The 19,762-nt window shown below is 37.4% G+C and overlaps 2 protein-coding genes across 8 annotated transcripts; one reads left to right on the top strand and one right to left on the bottom strand.

Annotated features, from left to right (window-relative positions):
* On the bottom strand, positions 1 to 4,674 carry LOC140850828 (acidic leucine-rich nuclear phosphoprotein 32-related protein-like). Of its 4 annotated transcripts, none has more exons than XM_073247580.1 (3): positions 3,096 to 4,670; positions 607 to 899; positions 1 to 167 (listed from the first exon to the last, which is right to left on the bottom strand). In XM_073247580.1, the coding sequence occupies exons 1-2, from the start codon at positions 4,287 to 4,289 to the stop codon at positions 654 to 656; spliced, it is 1,440 nt and encodes a 479-aa protein (XP_073103681.1). In that variant the 5' UTR covers positions 4,290 to 4,670; the 3' UTR covers positions 1 to 167; positions 607 to 653. The 4 variants fall into 4 exon arrangements, with proteins under 4 accessions (XP_073103681.1, XP_073103680.1, XP_073103682.1 ...); XM_073247579.1 differs by lacking the exon at positions 1 to 167 and adding an exon at positions 211 to 433; XM_073247581.1 differs by lacking the exon at positions 1 to 167 and having other exon boundaries at positions 500 to 899; positions 3,096 to 4,341; positions 4,485 to 4,674.
* Positions 4,675 to 6,939: 2,265 nt separating this feature from the next.
* On the top strand, positions 6,940 to 19,412 carry LOC105037624 (ATP-dependent Clp protease proteolytic subunit 6, chloroplastic). 4 transcript variants are annotated; one of them, XR_012136308.1, is made up of 9 exons: positions 6,940 to 7,184; positions 7,272 to 7,315; positions 11,637 to 11,706; positions 14,989 to 15,214; positions 15,382 to 15,436; positions 17,926 to 18,066; positions 18,200 to 18,253; positions 18,840 to 18,932; positions 19,051 to 19,412. XR_012136308.1 is itself a non-coding variant. In XM_073247720.1 (9 exons), exons 1-9 carry the CDS (start codon positions 7,111 to 7,113, stop codon positions 19,096 to 19,098), a joined length of 816 nt encoding a protein of 271 aa, XP_073103821.1. In that variant the 5' UTR covers positions 6,940 to 7,110; the 3' UTR covers positions 19,099 to 19,412. The 4 variants fall into 4 exon arrangements, 2 of the variants coding, with proteins under 2 accessions (XP_073103821.1, XP_073103822.1); XR_012136307.1 differs by having other exon boundaries at positions 15,345 to 15,447; XM_073247720.1 differs by having other exon boundaries at positions 15,382 to 15,447.
* Positions 19,413 to 19,762: the final 350 nt, after the last annotated feature.

Here is a 19,762-nt window from a genome sequence, read left to right as displayed (position 1 = left end):
TTGGTGGACAGGAGGACAAATAAATGAACTTTATCCATAACCCGGCATCCTTTTTAAAGTAACCAGCTGTGAAACACACAGAATAGATAGTCATAAAATAAAAAAGCTTATCACCCTTCATTAAGCCATCAAATTGGCACTTCCCACATCCGCATGCCCAACAAGACCTGCATAAAAATGAAAGCATCTGCTAACACCACGCACAAACCGTCAGACTAAATGCTCTTTTTATTGGTAAACGTCAGACTAAATGCTTTGAAATAGGGGAGAAGAGAGAAGTGGCACTCCAGGCAGATACCCGAGAAGCTAACCAAGAGAAACAGCTTGCTGAATGCCGGGTCTAGAAAATTTAAACACTATCCAACGGCTACTCATTTTTGAACTTCCTGAGCTATTTGGAGGGAAAGCCCAGACCCCATATATGTATATGTAACTGTCATTTGAAAGGGATGCAACGGTCAGAATAAGAAACCGTGCGCTGACAAGACCACTAACGAACTTTTGAAATAAGGAGGGAAGAAACCAAGCTACACAATTCATTCCCTCCAAGTTTTTAAACTACTGAATTCAAGTCTGCACAAACAAAAAAAAAACAAAAAAACCCACCCTTTTTACTTCGACTAGCATCCATGTACAATGCTGCTGAATCATCATCAGTAATGCTTTTTTGAAGACCTCAAATCCTCAACACTGTCATCATCTTCTTCATCTCTTTTCCTCTTGTTGGGTTCAGAAGAGGAGGGAAGGTGTGGCAGGACACCATTGCTGTGATTATTCTCCTCATCATCATCAACTTCATCCTCATCATCTTCATCGCAACCATCAAAATCACTTCCTCCAGTCTCATCAACAGCTTGAGCAATCGGCTGTACTAGATATTCTGTTCCAAGATCCTCTTCCTGCAAAAATTACAATTTAGAAATATCAAAAAAATTATTGCAAGCATTAAAATATAAATCAAGGTTGGAAAAAAAAAAATCAAAGCAGTAAACAAAAATAAATAAACATCACAATATAGGCAAAAAGGAAAAGGAGGAAGAAAACAGCAGGAGCATCCAACTAAAGATTTATGATAAAAAATGCATGAAATAGAAATTATAGTTGCAAAAAAATTGGAGGAAAAGTTGAACTCATGCACATCAACATCCAGCCGAGTGAAGAAATCCCAGATGCCATGGAAATAGTGGAAGTAAAATTCTATTAATGCTTGCAACAAAATTACTCCAAGCATCAGACACAATTATACTAAATATATAATTCTTCTGCATGACATTCAAAATCTAAGCATAATTTCATGATTGAAAAGGACATTTTTAATTTATAAAAATTATAACATGCACAAAAGCACATACGTCAATAACAGATTTTGAAAAAAAAATAAATTAATGAAAACTAACTTATTTTTATGAACTAATAATCAAGCAAGAATACTGATCTAAAAATATACATGATCAACCAAGTTTCTCTGATGTTTATTAACCCAGACCAATTAGCTGAAATAAATTATCAGCATAAAATCATTACAAAACAATCATCCAAAGCTGTAGGAAAAACAAGATTCAGAGGTGAATGAAAGCACTACGTAACAGAATGCACAACATAAACGTAAAAAGAAAAAGAAGTGACAGCAGAATTATATTTAGAGTCGACCTAGGTAAAAGCCATTGGCCTCAAAATAATAAAAACTTGCCAAAAGTTTAAAAACCAATACTAAGGCATTCACATCGGGCCCTAAAAACCAAGAGTACTTCCAACAGGCTCCAAAAAACATGCATTAGATGGGTCCAATATTTGTCCAACTGTTCTGAACTCATATATCCTAAACCGATCTACTCATCAAGAGGCACTAGTATCCACAGCAACAACCAAAAGAACTTGTAAGTTTCCAAAACATAGAAAATGGCAAAACAACAACTGGTACTTTAAATATACTTGTTTATATTCATGCTTGCATATTTATCATTTACTAAAGGTATCAAAAGTCGCCAATAAACACCTGTAGTCTTCTAGATCTTATCTACTGGAAAATGTTATAATTTGTCAACTCATTCATGTCGAGACAGCAATTTGAAAAACCCTAAGAAAACACAAGAAAAAAAAAAGGAGGCAAAAACCTGATCCCTTTTCTTTTACCTTGTCTGAGTCAAGTCATGCTTCGTAGCATGTCATAGCCATACTAACTGAAATACAAAAGAAATAATCCAATTCTCAATGCATACTGCAACTCAACTCAACAAAGCCTTCATTCCAAACTAGTTGGGATCGGCTAACCACTTCTCAAGGCACACCACCAACCAACGAAAATTGCTCACCAGATTCAAAAGTACTCATAAAATAATTCCTTATCTTTACCTTTTTGAGTCAAATCACATCTTACTAGCATCAGAAAAGCCCTGTTACATGAAAATATGAAAAAGCTAACCCACTCCTTAAGCACACTACCGACCAATGAAATCAACTAGCCAGCATCAAGACTCATAAAATCATCAAAAATGTGTCAGATACAACTTCTAATGCTATTAGCATCAAACATGCAGTCCACAAATAAGTGATAACTGATTTGATTAGAAATGTTAAAAAATCACAATCGAAAGACTGAAGCCCTTCTTTTTAAGGAAAAGAAACATCATTGCGTGCCTTAAATATATCCATAAAAAAAATATTGTTATGCATGCATGCAGTGAGATCTAAAGAATTTCATTACTGGATCATAGCAATGTCAATCCATATTCTGCAGCAGACTATGACTAACCCAACAGAAGCCCCATCAACAGATAAGTCAAAATACATCACTGCTAGGTATTTGCATATGCTAATCAGTAATCAAAGCATACAATCCCCAAAAATATTTTGCAGCAGAAATTTAAGAACACCCTTTTTTTGGGGTGGGGGGGGGGTGCGGTGGTTTGAGGCGCCATCTTCTAGTTTAGTACCAGTTGTAAACGAATCAGAGAGACAACAACGAAACATGGAATTATATGTCAAGCCTACTTAGATAAAGCATGTCTTTGTATATTTCATATTATATATATAACCCACACACGGTAAATAAAAAAGTTATGAATAACTGAAAACATGTTAATATGAAAATATACCTCGTCTTCATCCTCACCATCACCCTCCTCATACTCCCTATCCTCCTCCACTCCTTGCTCATCCTCCTCGCCAATCTCCCCGTTCTCATCCTCCTCCCCCTGCTCATGCCCATCTATCTCCCCTTCCGTGCTCATCAACCTCCCCGTGCTCCCCGGCTCACCATCATCCTCTTCATCCTCCACATCCTCTTCATCTTCATCACCATCCCCATCGTCCACATCAACCTCCTCTTCCTCTATCTCATCTTCTCCATCCTCCTCCACCCCATCAGCATCCTCATCACTATCCCCGACATCATGCACCTCGACTACATCATCATCTTCCCCTTCCTCATCATCGATCTCCTCCACCAAATCCTCTTCCTCCTCATCATCGTCCTCCACGTCCTCCTCTTCTTCCTCCTCCTCGTCCTCCACATCAATGGAAGCTGCTCCGACTGGCGCGACCCGGAACCCATTCGATAGGTGGTGATGAGACCCCCACCGCAGTCCATTGGCCTCCACCCTCCTACCACTCTCAGTCTCCTCCTCATCAGCGTCACTCTCCTCATCCTCATCCACATCGACAACTGCATCACCTCTGGCACTTCCCACGACGCCATTCACTGACCTCCCGGCCCGATCCCCACCATCAACTTCGCCATTCCCCACGTCCTCCTCCTCCTCCTCCTCGTCTTCCTCATCCTCCTCCTCCTCGTCCGTCTCCGGCCGCTCGTTCTCATCAGCATCCATCTTGTCGAGATATTTCAATGTCCGGATCATCCCGAACACCCGGGACCGGTAGTCCTTGACCCTGGTGACCGGACACTCGTAGAGATCCAACGACACCAGGCGGAGCTGTGCGAGAGGTGCCAGGTCCTCGAGGAACTGGATTCGATTGTTGGAGAGATCGAGATCACGGAGAGAATCAAGCCCAGCCCCCACCAGGAACTCGAGCCCGCCGGCGATGCGGTTGTCGGAGAGTATCAGCCTCTGGAGGTTCCGGAGGCGTGGAAACTTCTCGAGCGACGACACCCCGACGTTGGCGATGGAGAGGTGCTCCAGGCTCTGGTACCTCTCCAGCAGCCCCGGCGGCGGAAGCCGCCCCTGGAGGCACTTCACCGCCCCGTCTAGGGTTAGTATTCGCGGCGCCGAGGACGAGTCCGCCTGTCCTTCGAGGGCCGTCTCCACGGCTCTCTCCCAGGCCTCGTCCATCCCTGTAACGAAGCCGCAAACCCTAGATTCCAGACCCAAAACAAGAATCCACCTAAAACCAAAAAGAAATCCGATCAAACCCTAGCAATCGATCAAATTCTCCCCAACCCGGGACCAACCAATCAAGCGATTCCGCTCGTCAACGGAGATCAAGGAAGCAATAAGAAATGGAGACGAAAAAGAGAAAACCCTAACCCTGGATTCAGGAAGTGGAGAACGACAGAAGAAATCCTAATCCCAACCCTAGACGTTGGAAAAATTTAGATTTTTTTCTCTCTAATTTTCTCCCCCTTTCTCCTCTTTCCAGCGAGCTCTCCAGAGAACCCTCCCAAGATGCTTTTTCGTCTGTTTCCGTGCTCTCTCTCTCTCTCTCTCCTCTCTTTTCATCCCTCCCTGGGCTTTTATTCCTATTTTTTATAATTTTTAGGGAATTTCTAATTTCATTTATTTAATTTTTCGTTGGCGTCAAGGGCTCTGGCTGACGTGGCGGGTTTGAGCCCGGCGGCGGTTGGGTGGGTTGAACCGGATCCCTACGGGCCGGGGGTGGGGCGGTTTTGTTTTATTCTTCGGTACGAAGACAATGGGAACCGTTGATCAGAAGTCGCGGATCGATGACGTGGACAATTCTGACGGTGGATGTCGTGTTCTATGCGTTGTGTTTATTTTGAGAGAGAGAGAGAGAGAGAGACGAGTTTCACCGGATAGCGGCAGACGGTTTTTCTTTTTTTTTTTTTTTAAAATATTATTGATGGGGACAGCATTAGCCCGTATAAGGGAAAACGTGTGCAAGCTCTCCGTTACGTGGAGTTGACGGCCTGGTTGGTTTATGTAATGCAACCAATCTTGGGAGGATAGCACATTCCAACACCCTATCCATTTTTACCCAAACAATAATTACCCAACAAACATGTTTCCTTGTATTATTTACAATAACGGATAACAGTCGGTCCTCGTATGCCAAAGCAATGGCTGCCCACCTGATATGTTTCGTTGTATTGTTTTCATCAATGTTAAGCATAAAGTAGTATGTTGAGCGAGAATATATAATTTGCTAGTCTAATGATGTATAATGCAATATTTTCTAGGTGGGGGGACTCTTTCTAGTCAAATTTTCTCCGCCTTCGATAAGAGAAGATTTTGTTTCATTCGGTTGCTTTTAGAGACAGTTTTGCGCATTATTAGTGCATGAACAAATCATAAGTGCTCGGACCAAATAGATAACAATGGTTTTTACTATCTTGACCATGAGTACTTTCTCTATTGGGGTGTCACATCCTTGAGGAAGGGAGCTGTGACTATGGCCATACCTAAGAGCTTGGAAGTAGAAATTAAAAGAATAAACAATAAAAATAGTTGAAATAGAAAAAAAACAGTATATTGATCTGCGATTCAATGAAAGATATCTTCTTAAACTTATAATATAATACTTATATATAGCTTTTCCGTTAATTATTAGGTTATGTGTCTCCATTTAGCTTAAAAATTCATCTTTGTTGGTTTACGTTATATGAGCCGTTCTTGCCATGTATGACTGATATCTCTCTTTCAGTATATTTGTATTATGCATATATATAGTGCCATTATTATTTCTATATCTTAGATTATAGTAACTAATAGCTAGCCACCCTATTAAGTTATGCTTTACCAAAAGTTTGTCTTAAGCCGATAGCTCCTTTCCTCTTGATGTGTTCATTAAATGCTTGATCTATATTTTGATGTTTCCATCTGCACCTTTGATACATTAAACCATACTTACTTTGCTACATGATATAAAATATTTTATATGAATGAAAGAGTTCCATCAAAAATATAATTTTAGTTTCATAATAACCATGGAAAGCTTCACATTATTATATTTTTTAGTTACATAGATACAAACTATTGGTATTATAATGCAAGAAGTTATGCAGCTGCTGGAGCATCATTGGGCCAACTTGGAGCTCATCGAGCTTATATGGTGTGCAACATATGACATTACATAATTTGCTGTGCTATTTACCTCCATATTAATATAACTTCACCCATCTCAAGAGCTCTTTTTTTTAGTGTAAAAAATTTATTTAGGAATCAATATATTTTTAGATAAATATTTTTTAGATAATATTTAGATAAAAAATAATTTATTCATATTCTTTCATATATTGGAAAATTGTTCGGTAATATGTTATCTATGTTCTTTTACATTATTAGTTTCCTATATAAATTTTTAAGATCTATTCATATTTTTTTTATAATATCTTTTATAATATATAATAGTATAATATAATATATAATAATTATTATTATTATATATTACAATAATATAGTATATTATGTTATACTATATTAGTATATATTATTATATATAAAATATATTATGTTATTATTACATTGCTATATAAATAATATAATATATTGTTATATTATCATATTATTATATACTATAATATATTGATATATAATGATATATTATATTATTATATTATTGTTATGGTATTATATTATTATAATATATTATAATAATTATTATAATGTAATGATATGATATTCTAGTGTCCATGAAAAATCACATGGATTCTTATGATCCTTTAATCCGATATACCGATCCATCTAACTATAATATATATATATATATATCATGCAATTTTTGGTAACCAATAGGTTGGAGACGGATACCGCTGGAATCGAACGCGAACCCGAACGGCCAGCCTTCCGCCTCCCCTTCCGCGCTCAGGCTCAATCCATTTGGCATATCGTCGCCTCACCTCCCAATTCCAGAGCCTGGTCCGGCTCTTTTTCGCCATTCCCATCCTCCGCCGGCGATTCTAATAGCATAGCGTCAATGGCCATCTCAGCGCCCTTTGGCCTCGCGGCCGCTTCCCTCACCTCCGTCTCCCCTTCGCCGTCTGCTGGCAGGTAGCTCTCTCCTCCCGCTCATCTTTGTTTCGATTTCCCTCGTTCATTTTAGTAAGTCGACTTTCTTTGATTCTGTTTTCCTCTCAGAAACTTGCTCAAATCCGCCCCCTCCGCTTCGCTCGACCACCGGGGTGAGTCATCTCTGTTCCCTTCATCTCTAGTATGAGAGGAAATAAAATATTATGGATGATTGATGTTGTTACCTAGGTCGCTTAATTTATTAATGTATTGATTTCAACACAAGTTAAGTTTTTTGGATGCCATTCTATGAATTTCTGACAAGATATTGTCTTTAGTTCTGCTTTCGGATAAGATTCGTACGATGAGTGTGAGTTGTTTGCAGATTATGTGTTTTGTCATGAATGGAGAAAATGGAACGGTAATTGATCTTGAGTTTATCTGAATGTCATATAAAAATTCTGTTAGTATTTGGTCGAGCTTCCTACTTCATAATGTCTGGCATTAAAGTTTTGGGAATTAATAATCGATGAAAAAATAAGCAGGAAGTTGTTGGCACGGGACCAAAGAAGTTATAGGAAGCTACTTGAATGAAATAAAGAACCAGGTTCTTTCCAACCATTCTGGTTTGATATTAGCATGATAAATTGATTATAGAATATGACTTTTCTGTTAAAAAAAAAAAAAAGATGAAAGAGTGATAAGCAAGTGGCTGTTTCTGACTAAAATAGAGACAGATACATTAAAAAAAAATGACTGAAATAGAGACAGAGACAGGACAAAGAGGAGACAAGAGAGTAGATCAGTCGGAATAAGGGGAAGAATGATAGAACAGTCTTCTCTGTTATAATTTATGATCAAACTAGCATTGTAGAATTGATAACACTTCGGTTGCATTTGGTGTGTTGCCAGGCAGTGGTAATCTAGATTACCTGCAATCTAGATAGATTGTCAGTAATGTTGATTACTGTGTTTGGTACATGCAAATAATGTTACAGTAAAATTATTGAAAATTTTGATTGACATGTTTGGTATGACAATCAGATTACTGATAATGTAACATCAAATTCTCAAAATATCCTTAAATCAAATTTATTAAAAATCACATTCCATATATAAAATTTTTAATTTTTTAAAATAAAAAAATAAAAATATATTATATATTATAATCTATATAATATATAATATATAATATAATATAATATATTATTATTTTTATTATTTTATTTTTTTTCCGTTCTTTCTCCATCCCCTGTACGGCACAACCCCCCAACCCCCGGCTGCTCCGCCCCCCGGCAGTCGCGCCTCTGGCACCGCCCCCGGCCCTTCTGTGGTGAAGGGGAGGGGGGCCTGAGAGTATGGTGACGGAGCAAAGGAGGGAAGGTTTTATATGAAAAAAATTCTTACCGCGGAGGGGAGGGGGGGCCTGAGAAGATGGTGGCGGAGAGGAGGGGGGCCCTGAGAGGATGGTGGCGGGGCCGGGGGGAGGGAGTGCTGAGAGGACGGTGGTGGAGGGGGTTGGGGCCTGAGAAGATGGTGGTGGAGAGGAGGGGGGCCTGAGAGGATGGCGGCGGGGCTGGGGGGAGGGGGCGTCGAGAGGACGGTGGCGGAGGGGAGGGGGCAGCTCACCGACGACGTGGGAGGAGGGTGAGCATTGTGAGAGGAGAAGAGGAGCAGCGCACGGAGAAGAGGGCAGGGGCAATTTTGTTCAAAAAATTTATTATCAGATTATCACATTTTCAGTAATCTGGATAGCCACTCATTCCTCAAGCAATCTGGATTGCCTCATGAGAGGGAATCCAGATTACCAATACAAGATAGATTGTCATTAAAAATGAATACCAAACATAGTTATTTGGTGGCCCTAGTTTAAATTGCTGGCAATCTGGATAGATTGCGTGCTACCAAATGCAACCTTACTCTAGAGGAGCTTTCTGATGCGATAAGGATGTAGTTACTAAGATTGCCTGCTACCAAACGCAACCTTACTCTAGAGGAGCTTTCTGATGCGATAAGGATGTAGTTACTATGATAAAAGATATGTAAATTAAAAGTTTCTAAAAAAGTCTTAATGTTAAGAGGTAAGAAGGCTATGACTCTGGAAGATCTTATACTTGGTATTTTTTTCATAATTAAAAGAAAAACAGATAACAAAGAACAAAGTGTAAGATCTAGGACTCTTTCTAGCTTGCATTGAGTTCCACATTTTTAAAAGACAAGAACAGAAGATGGAACAGTTTATCCCTTTTATGATAAGAGAGGGGAGGAAGGGGGCGGGGGTGTTTTTTTCCTCTCACTTATTTACAAATTTGAAGCTCCATACATTCATGCATATGAGATGCCATAGTCATTCTGAAAGATGATCATAAGTTACTAATCAATTTGAGCTTTATGAATCCATATTTTTTTTTAATTAGACTAAAACTTTTTGTTGACATTAACAGAATAGGGCTACTAGGTGTATAAAAACTATATTTTGCTGAGAAACAAAATACCTTATGAGTTTGGAAACTAAAGAGTTAGATTTAAGAAGTTTCAAATCAGCTTATCTTTCAAATCTGTATTCCACTAAATTACAGTCACATATATACTAAAAATCAAGAACAAAAACTAAAATTCAAGTCTCTTAAAATCTCATTGGTTGGAAATAACTTATTCGTAGGTTTATGAGCTTCAACTCAAGGAAGCACTAGAAGTGGGTTGTAACCACTATATTTGTGAATTCAACAGTCCTTGCTTCTGATAGGCAATCCTTTATTAAAGCTATAATTTGTTTTGATATCAAATTGGTGTAAAGTGGAGTAAATAAGTCTTTCCACAATGAAGAAGGTATGGAGTTTTGAAATTCAATAGCTAGAACAAGAAAATAGCCTAAATATTACCTACTCTATTTTATGGGAGCCCATTGACACATAACATTTTTGCACTCAAGGGCTGTTTGGTTGCCTACATTTGAGCCTTCAATGTGCATCCTGGGTGCAGGTGGATAGATACAGATGTTTGATTGCCAGTAACTGAGTGAAATGAAGGCAATTGAGTTGCACCCTAAGGTTCTTTTGCTGCATCTGGAGATGCAGCAGAAAAAGGATGCATCCCCAAATGTAGTCTCTAGATGCTGCGTAAAAGCTACCATCATATCCCTTCCCTCCAATGATCATATGATAATAATATTACTATAATTAGAACACTAAAAGTTATTATAATTCTTAGCATAATGATTCTTTCAGGATAAAATATTAACTAATATCATAATATCACAATTAATATATCATATAATTGTAACATAATGATGTATTTATAATATCAAGATATACAAATACAATACTTATTATAATAATACGATAATAACTATTATAATATCTTATATTGATATATGAACCAATTATTTGTGCTAAATAATATGATTATTATGTGAATTGGTATTATATTATATTATAGCATATAATATACTATATTATTATATTATATAATATTGCATTATCTAATAATATTATAGTCCTATTATAATATTGTATTATAATAATTATCTAGGAAAGCAGGCAACCAAACAGCCCCTTGTTGACTTACAAATTCAGTTACTTGCCTATGAGAACTGAGAAGTCTTCAAGTATTTAACTTAGGTTACAAAATCAAGCATCTTTTTAATTTTTTATTGCATGGCGTGAAGCCTTATCCCATCAGTTGGAGATCAAATAATAATGCATGCCTACCTATATCTTAATTCCTTTATCATGTTTTATTATTCTTATCTTTTACATATCATTACTCAACTATTTTTTTGGGAAGGTTATCTGACCTTTACATTTAAAGCTTAACTGATATGTGCTTATGAGTCACAACTTATCTAAAAACTTATGTTGGGTGCTTGATAACTAGGGATGCAATCGAGCCGAGCTGAGTCAAGTAGTTGGAAGCTTGAGCTCGACTTGACTTAAAATACTTGGAAACAAAATTCGGCTCCAGATCGGTTAAGCTTTAATATCTCAAGTTCGAGCTTGGCTCGATGAAAAATAGGCAAAACTCAAGATCGACTCGAATATCAACTGAACCATACTCGAGCTCGAGTTTGAGCTTGAAATTGGGCCTTAGTTTACTAATGATATATATATATATATATTATAAAAATATAATATTATTAAAAATATATTTAAATTTGAGTAGCTCGTGAGTCTTCGAGTCGAGTATCTTGCTACTCAAGCTCAATTCGAAAAATTATTCGAGCTACTTGAGCCCGATAATAACCGAGTCGAGTCGAGCTTGGGCTCAAGTCAAATTGGAGTAGCTTGTGAGCGGCTCGACTCATTTGCACTCCTATTGATACCTTATTCTGAGCTACTGCTTGTTACGGTGCTACATGTTCATGTGTTATAGGTGGTGCTTCTGTGCTTGTTTAAAGATAATTTCAGCCCAAGAATTTGTTACAGTATATTAACTTTACAGCCCAAACTGTTTAAAAAAAGGGTATACTCCAACACCACTCCAAATTATCTGCAGGACTGCATGGTAGAATTCGCGGTCTATCTCTGAAGCCTAAGGAGCGGACACAGCACTGTAGCACTTTGAGGTATATCCCAGCATTAGTTTTTAATTCTTCTCTATTTGTATATCCTTCTTAGTATTTACATATCATGCCTTCATTTTTTTTTTTTTGTTTTTACTTATCTATTTTTTAAGATAGACATTGATTTTCCCCCCTTCTTCTTGTTATATATGTTTCCTCCAAATGCAATATATGGATACCATATCTGTGCATTAACTGGACAAATTGGCTGCAGATCTGGATGTTATTTGAAATTGTGAATGATTGAGTTCTTAGTTTTCCTAAGTTTGATTAAGTTCTTTGTGGGAGTGATATTGATAAAAAAGGCATGCTCTCTGTGCAGTTTTACTTGCAAACATGAGAGCTGCTCTAGATGATGATAACATTTGGTATGGGAAAAGAAATGGGCTTCTTATGGTCTAAATATTTGCTTCCATAGGTGGTGGAATGGTCTATCCTGATCCCTCTAAGAAAGAAAAGGATAGATGGCTGGGTTTATTTAAAAGTGCTTCCACATGATCATTGAATATGAGGGTGTCATGTGTCCAAATGTCTTACACTCTGCAAAGAAAGGGATATGGAGAGTCACTTCATGTAACTTGAAAATCTGCAACAGTAGTTTGGGAGTTAAAACTCCACTGTTGGCTTTGCTTAGTCTCAGATTTCTTTCGCTGGTCAAGTTTGAAAACTTGTTTATATACCATTACCGTACCTTGCCATATGGCAAAATAATGTTGCATGGATACCTGCTGCTCTAATTGCAGCAACATGGGAAGCATGCAGTGGCAGAATCCCTGAGGGAAAAGAAATTCATACGTGGAAATTTGAAGTTGCAGTGAATATTAAAAATTTTCAATTCAATAGATTATAGATTGTAGAATTCAAAGTAAATAATCAACCAGAGGCTGGTAGACATAGAAGTCAGCATGATGTTGGGAAGGGCAAACTTCAATGATGGAGAAAAACTAGCCTTTTCAGTTCAAGAAAATCCAAAACATTTTCTCAGATGTTTAATTGGTAAAACATCATCTTTTAATTGCAGATCAATGGATACAAGACGACTTTTAACCACTAAATTCAGCACATACCTTTTTTGGGTAAATGCTTTCATGTCTCGCTGGTCAAAGCTAATTACTTTGAATTTTAGTTTCCTCATCTTGTTTGGTTTGTAAGTTAGATTTGTTAATAACAGTCTCCTCTGTTGTTGGGCATGTGGTAAGTCTTTGTGTAGATCCTATTAGTGAAAGATTGTTGTTTCCTTGGTTCAGTTGAAAGGAATATTGTAACATAAATCCTGTGAGAAATAAAGGACTATTTGAAAACTAATGCCTTGTAAATCTTTAAGAAAGTAGCATGATATCCATGGGGTGATACCTTGTGAAAGAAGCTAGTTATCTGCATATTGATTGGTATGCTTGAGAGCTATGTACAGTCTTGGATACAAGACCTTAAAGAATGAAACAAGATGCATGCCTTCCGAAAAAATAGCAAAATTGGGCTTTAAGGGTTGCTCCTTGTGTATGTGAGCCAGTGAGGTAATATTTAGAAGGCTCTTAGATGGTCCAGGTACAATTCACTTGTCCAATAATATTTAGATGGGGACTTATTGAAGCCTACTACATGGGAGAAATATAGTTGAGGGGACTGTATGACATTATTAGTATCATTAGCAATGACTAATTTTTCTTTCTTCAATTTTCTCTTCAAGAGTACTGTTTCCTTTGATCATGTTTATGGAGTCTCAATTAATTTGCAAACCCACTTGCTAGAGTAGGGTAGAATCTATTGCAAGGGAATCTCTAATTCTCTTCCAAGCTCATCTTTTTGGTCCGATTATATTTGTGGCAGAGAACCTTCTTCTTGATATATTTATCCCGGTCTCATAGCATATCGTTATGTCTTTTCCCAACTCATCTATCTATTTACCTTGACTTGTTAAGAAGTGGTCATGGAAAAAACAAAACTTATTTAGCCATCATGGCTATATTTTGATGTTGTTATGTCTTATTTCATCTAAGGTGTAGAATTCATTTACCTTGATCTGTTAAGAAGTGGACAAAAAATGGTAACATGTTTGATCATTATGTCTATATTTCAGTGTTGGGTAGCTGAGGTAAAGCAAATGAAGATGAGGTATAAAAATTTTATCAGTTTAAGCACAATCTACCTGCATTTTATCGCTTTTCCTTTTCATATTCATTCGAAACCAGGCTGAGCCACAGATAAAACCATATACATCCATGCAATGTTAATTCTTTCCAACAGCCTAATTGTTGGCAGTTTTCTGCATCAAGTAAAAGCCATGAAGTTACCACATAGGACAAAGATGTAAAGCTCTAACAGACACTAGCTTTCACCACCAAAAAGGCCAGAATCAATGTAATCTCACTCAAGATGGTTGAATAATTTTATATTTTTGGACGTCCTGGATTATAAAGTTCTAATGGTAGAGGTGGTAACTTGTGTCATGAAATTGCATATCTGTTTAGTTCTTTTTCTGTGTTGAATGATTTAGTCGTATCTCTGGAGTTGAAAGAATTCCCATTTTGATTTTAAAATTTACACTTTCTTCACATTTGTTTCCTAATCTTAGGAAACCCTGGCTCCATTTGGGGCTGTAAGTGAGCAGCATGTAACTGAATTGCTTGGACAATACCGGGAAGTAAGATTAATTATGCTAAAAGAAGGTAAACTAATGAGAACATGCATGAAAGTAAAATCGGGACAGATCTAAGACATCTTCTAACATGAGTGCAAGAATCATGTGTTCAGACTGGAGAGCCTGTAGGATGCTCAATAAAAAAGGGGTCCATCAGACTTCCTGATCTTAATTGAGTTTGGTGATTCTGGTGTGAACTGGCAATTGCTGCAGTGATATTGCCTAATAAGCAGAAGTCCTGGGTTCAAGTCTTGGGTGGTGCATCTTCAACAATCTTAACTTCAGTATATTAAAGACGCTAGTCTCCTTCCCTTTGGTGATCCTGGCCATGTTTTGGCCTACAAAATATTTATGTGGAGTGAAGTGACTCTTTATGTTAAGCTTGTGTTGATAGCTTCTATCTCATTGGTTTCTGGATGGACGAAATATATGTGTTTGGTCTCCTTCATCTGAACAGCTGAAACTTTTTCTCTCGGATGAAACTATCCCTTTCTGAAAAAAGGTGAACATATTAATAACTGGCATCAGCTGTCTTGTCTACTAGCTAAGATAGTGACATTAGGAAAAACTGCAATGTTCCAATGAATTTCTGAAACAAGGTTCTGTCATACCAGATGTATTATTTGATTGGGTTTCTCTCTCATCAGGAAGTGTTGTTATGCATACAGATATGATGCAGCTATAGAAGCAAAAAAGGGGAACCCACCTATAATGCCTGCTGTCATGACTCCAGGAGGACCCTTGGATCTTTCATCTGTATTGTTCCGCAACCGTATTATCTTCATAGGACAGCCTGTTAACTCACAAGTGGCACAACGTGTTATATCACAGCTTTTAACACTTGCTTCTATTGATGATGATGCTGATATTCTGGTGAGGAATATTTCAATACCTCTTCTACCTTGTTTCCATCTTTTCTTGTTGGAATAACTGATATAAAATTTTGAGCAGACTCTTTTAACTGACATCAGACTTATATTCCTTCTTGCTTCACCTCTCTCAGTTTCTGAGGTTAACTTGGAGACACACCTTTTTTACAGGTCTACCTAAACTGCCCTGGTGGAAGCACCTATTCCGTCTTAGCAATTTACGACTGTATGTCATGGGTAATAACTTGAATTTTGTCAATTTTGTGGTACATTTTTTACATGATTGACCATGCTCCAGATCTTTAGTGTAAAGCTGGCTATCCTGTCCCCCTCTCAGTGCCTCTTTTGCATGTACGAACTCATCATTAAAGTTCTGAATCCTATGCTTTTGTTTGTGTTTCTGGTAACAATCATGAAGGTTACTGTCAAAATATTAAGTGCTTTAGGCTGCAGCACAAGTCAGGTTGGAGTTCGGCAAATTTTTGCACTGTTGCTATTATTGTCTCCAAAAGTCCATGTGGGGCATACAGACAATATAAGATAATATATTCTGTCATGCTTATATGCTTTGGGTTTGATGTGATGCCAATAGCAACCAAAATTTCCACCCAAATGATAGTCAAATTTATCAATTTTTGGATATTCATGGAGCTCACTATCATGTTTACCTATGGCTTTGTTTAGATTGATTGGATTCAAGATGTTGTAATCATGCGAGTCATAGAATAATCATATCTTTGGTCCCACCCGCATCTACTAATAAAGACACTGAAGCAAAGTTCTTTAAATTTTAAAAACTAGAGTTGACCCGCATCGCTTAGGAAATGGAAGGTGTAGCTTGTAAATTTCAATTTTGAGTTTTTGACCCAAGCCCAAGTTGATTCCATGAGCTAACTGTGCTGAACTACATCCAGATTTTTGACATGAAACCAATTTGATGTTGCATCCAGATTTTTGACATGACCCTAGCATGACTCAGTCCCCCATTGTTCATCATTCTATGCTTCATAACTAAGGAAAATTAAGATGGCAAAAAGAGAGAAGGAATTATAGCTTCCTTTGTCGTTTGGCCCTTCCCCCTCTACCACTGTGTTGAGTTGCAAGTCTTAGGAGAAAGGGTCGTAGTATATAATGAAGATTAATAGGCTGAGTCAATCATAATCCCTGTTCTATATAAAACAAACACAGACATGCTACATATGAATAACTATGAAATACAAAAGAGGACTCATTTGGTTCATGAGAAGAATTTTTCCTCACCGGATTGTTTTTCTTGGGAAGCTGATGCTTGGGTATATGATGCCTCAGAAAAAAAAAAAAATATATATATATATTTGCATATTTGGTTGACCATAGGAAAGTAGCACAATCCAGAGTGGCTTTTGTTTGGTTGAGTATCTACTTTCTTGAAAAAGTTGTATAAAATATTTGTTATACCCATGATAAAGGGAAAGATCTTATTTATTCTATCAAAAGCTTAGCGGTGTATTTGGGGGGGGGGAAAAATCTCAATTCCCAGCTGGTGGGAATTGGACTTTCCTATGTCCTACATGGGTTTTTCTTTCCCATGAATTATGGGAATCTTGTTGCCATGGAAATGTTATTTTTTCATCTGTCTCTTTTAAAAATTCCAACCAACCATGAGGCCTTTCTTCATTTTTCGGTTGACCATGCTTCCCTCGCCTTTTCCAGTGAACCAAAACAGTCCAGAGTAGTTTTTCTTAGACATATGGAAGGATCAATATTGCAGACAGTCCATAATACATGCACGAACATATGGCAGCATACATTATGTAGGAAAACTAACATTTTAGTATGTAATACAACCTACAGAAGGGTAATATCTAAACCGTAGTAGAGATGGCTAGTTGTTAATAGGGAAATAACATGGTTCTGCATAAATTTATTAGATATGGGTGATTATTGTTGGTGTATAAAGTAATAAAATGTTGATTAATACAATGTTCAAGCTGACCCGAAATACTTGTGCCAGTGCTTGATGGTTATAATTATGTGCAATGTCAACCATATTTTAGATAGATACCACAAATAACACATTCTATATTTCCTTCTCCATCGATTTTCTGAAGGTTAGTTTTGTCGGTCTTGGAAGTGAGATACTTTTGCTTGCTGACTTCAACTACAACAATAACCTTCACGTAATTTCATCTGACTACTCCATCTATGAATCATATACACATCATTTCTTCATAATGTACTCCAACTTATACAGTGCCGAAGCTTTTATAAATAGTTGGTGGTAGAATATAACATGAGTATCAAGGATAATCATTTACTGAGGATCTTCTAATGTTTTATAATTTTGGGTACATATTATATATTCCTTATCCCTTTTTCCTTTGTGAAACACTATCAATTAATACTCGCATTTTTTCAAAAAAAATATCAAAATAGTTGCATTATTTCCAATAACATTTGTCTCTTTTTTCTCTTGAATTTACAAGGTAACACAGTATCATTTGCTGTTCTATAAATATCAGATGTAGCATGAATCTACGCATACAAGGATGCAGTTTAATTTTGTGGACTTTACCATTCACAAGATAGTTGTTTATCTGCTCATTATCTTCATAATACTGAAAGTTTAGTAGGCACACTATTTGGTTTTAAGGACTATTCTTCAAGTTTAAGAGTGTTAATGTTCACTAAGTGCTAGAAACTAAATGATGGATCTTTGTCTTACTGAATAACTAGATAAAGCCCAAGGTGGGAACTGTATGCTTTGGGGTGGCTGCAAGCCAAGGAGCACTTCTTCTTGCTGGGGGAGAAAAGGGAATGCGCTATGCGATGCCAAATGCTCGCATAATGATACATCAACCACAAAGTGGATGTGGGGTATGAATTAATATCATCCTGTAGTTCATTACATCATATTGAAATAATTGATTTTAGTAAGCAGTAACATGTCTTTCTTGTCGATCTTTGAGGGATCTATTCTTATTGTCTGGACCATGCCATCTTATCTCAGGGTCATGTGGAGGATGTGAGGCGGCAAGTGCAAGAGGCTGTTCAATCTCGTCATGTGAGTTTCTCTCATGGGTTACTTAGAATCAAGTTCTAATTGAACTTGAGTGGAATCTCATGTTATTTTTTTGTTGGATGGCTATCTGTTATCCTCCCTCATCCAAATTCGAAGTTGATTATACATAAAAGTAGTGAGAAGCCTAACAAATTGAATAATTGGAAGAATGAGTGAAGTCAATAGGCATGTTATATGCACTTTTACCAATGGTTTGTGTACTGAGGACACTCTGTCTAGAGTTAATTATAACCATGCTGCGCTTGGCCGTGTTTCAAAGGATTTCTTTGGTTGAGAGACATGGTGGGGGCACCACTACTTGGGTTCAAAACCATGGACCTCTCCCGGTAGGGGTGCCAACCAGCTGAGCTAAGGCTGTTTGGCATTTCAGTGAACTTTTTGTGCAGTGTGCTGCATGTCATGGACTTAACCATGCCAGGTTGTCATGCGAATAATTATCCTGAGATTAGTTTGTATATTGAGCATTGAAAAAGTGGAAATAAGAAATACAAAGTAAAAACCCCTGTAAGGTCTCTTTGCATTTCTGATAAATTCTTTGTGATCTAAATATATGGAACAACATGTGCAGAAAATTGACAAAATGTATGCTGCTTTTACTGGTCAACCTTTGGAGAAGGTGCAGCAATATACTGAAAGGGATCGTTTCTTCTCTTCGTCGGAGGTATTTCAGTACTAGCAGTTGTCGAGAATGTCAATCTACAGACATGTTGTAACAATCCTTTGACTAATATCTTCCTGTTGTTGAAGTACTCTCACATTCTTGTTTGCTTTCCATTCAGGCCTTAGAATTTGGACTTATTGATGGGGTGTTGGAAACAGAATATTAGTTAGGAAACAGACGGTACCCTGTCAGAGTTCATCGGTCAGGCATTGCACACTTAGAGGTGGACTTGCCCTACAATTTGCAGGTTTGGTGGTTTGGTTGTCTCCTTTATATCCAGTGGACTTCTGACTTAGAAATTCAAAGCCTTTACACAGAAAGCAGAAGCGATCTGTAATTTGATGATGTCATGTATAATCATTCTCATGTGATTGTAAAAATTTTACGGTGCGAGACCCATATTTAGGCCTGCTGGTCAGGCTTGGTAGGGTTATTCCAATCTACTTGTAGTTTAAATGGAATTATCTTCTCATTTACTCAGTTTTCATGTAATTTGAATGCGAGCCAAGGTGTAGAAAATTATCTGTCACAACTGTGGTTCTGCCAATTTTATTCAATTCTTGAGTGTGCTCAACATGTTTTCTGTCTTAGCTGTGTTTTTTCTTTTTGGTGAAGCAGAGGAAGCCAAGCTTTATTAAGGCATAAAAGAAGAGTACAAGAACAAAGGGTTAATCGTGTTTGCTGGAAATGCCACCGAGCCAGTTCTGTCCAAAAGAGCTATTTGTTTTCGTTGTGAAGCTTGTGATGGTATCAGGTGAATGGGAGATCAAGAGTTTTCCCGGTTTAAACTTTATACAAGGCAACAGTAATGTTTTTATTTATCTGTCTAT

This window comes from Elaeis guineensis, chromosome 13 (assembly GCF_000442705.2).
Source record: "Elaeis guineensis isolate ETL-2024a chromosome 13, EG11, whole genome shotgun sequence".
Classification (NCBI taxonomy): domain Eukaryota; kingdom Viridiplantae; phylum Streptophyta; class Magnoliopsida; order Arecales; family Arecaceae; genus Elaeis; species Elaeis guineensis.
This window is presented reverse-complemented; position numbering and strand designations above follow the sequence as displayed.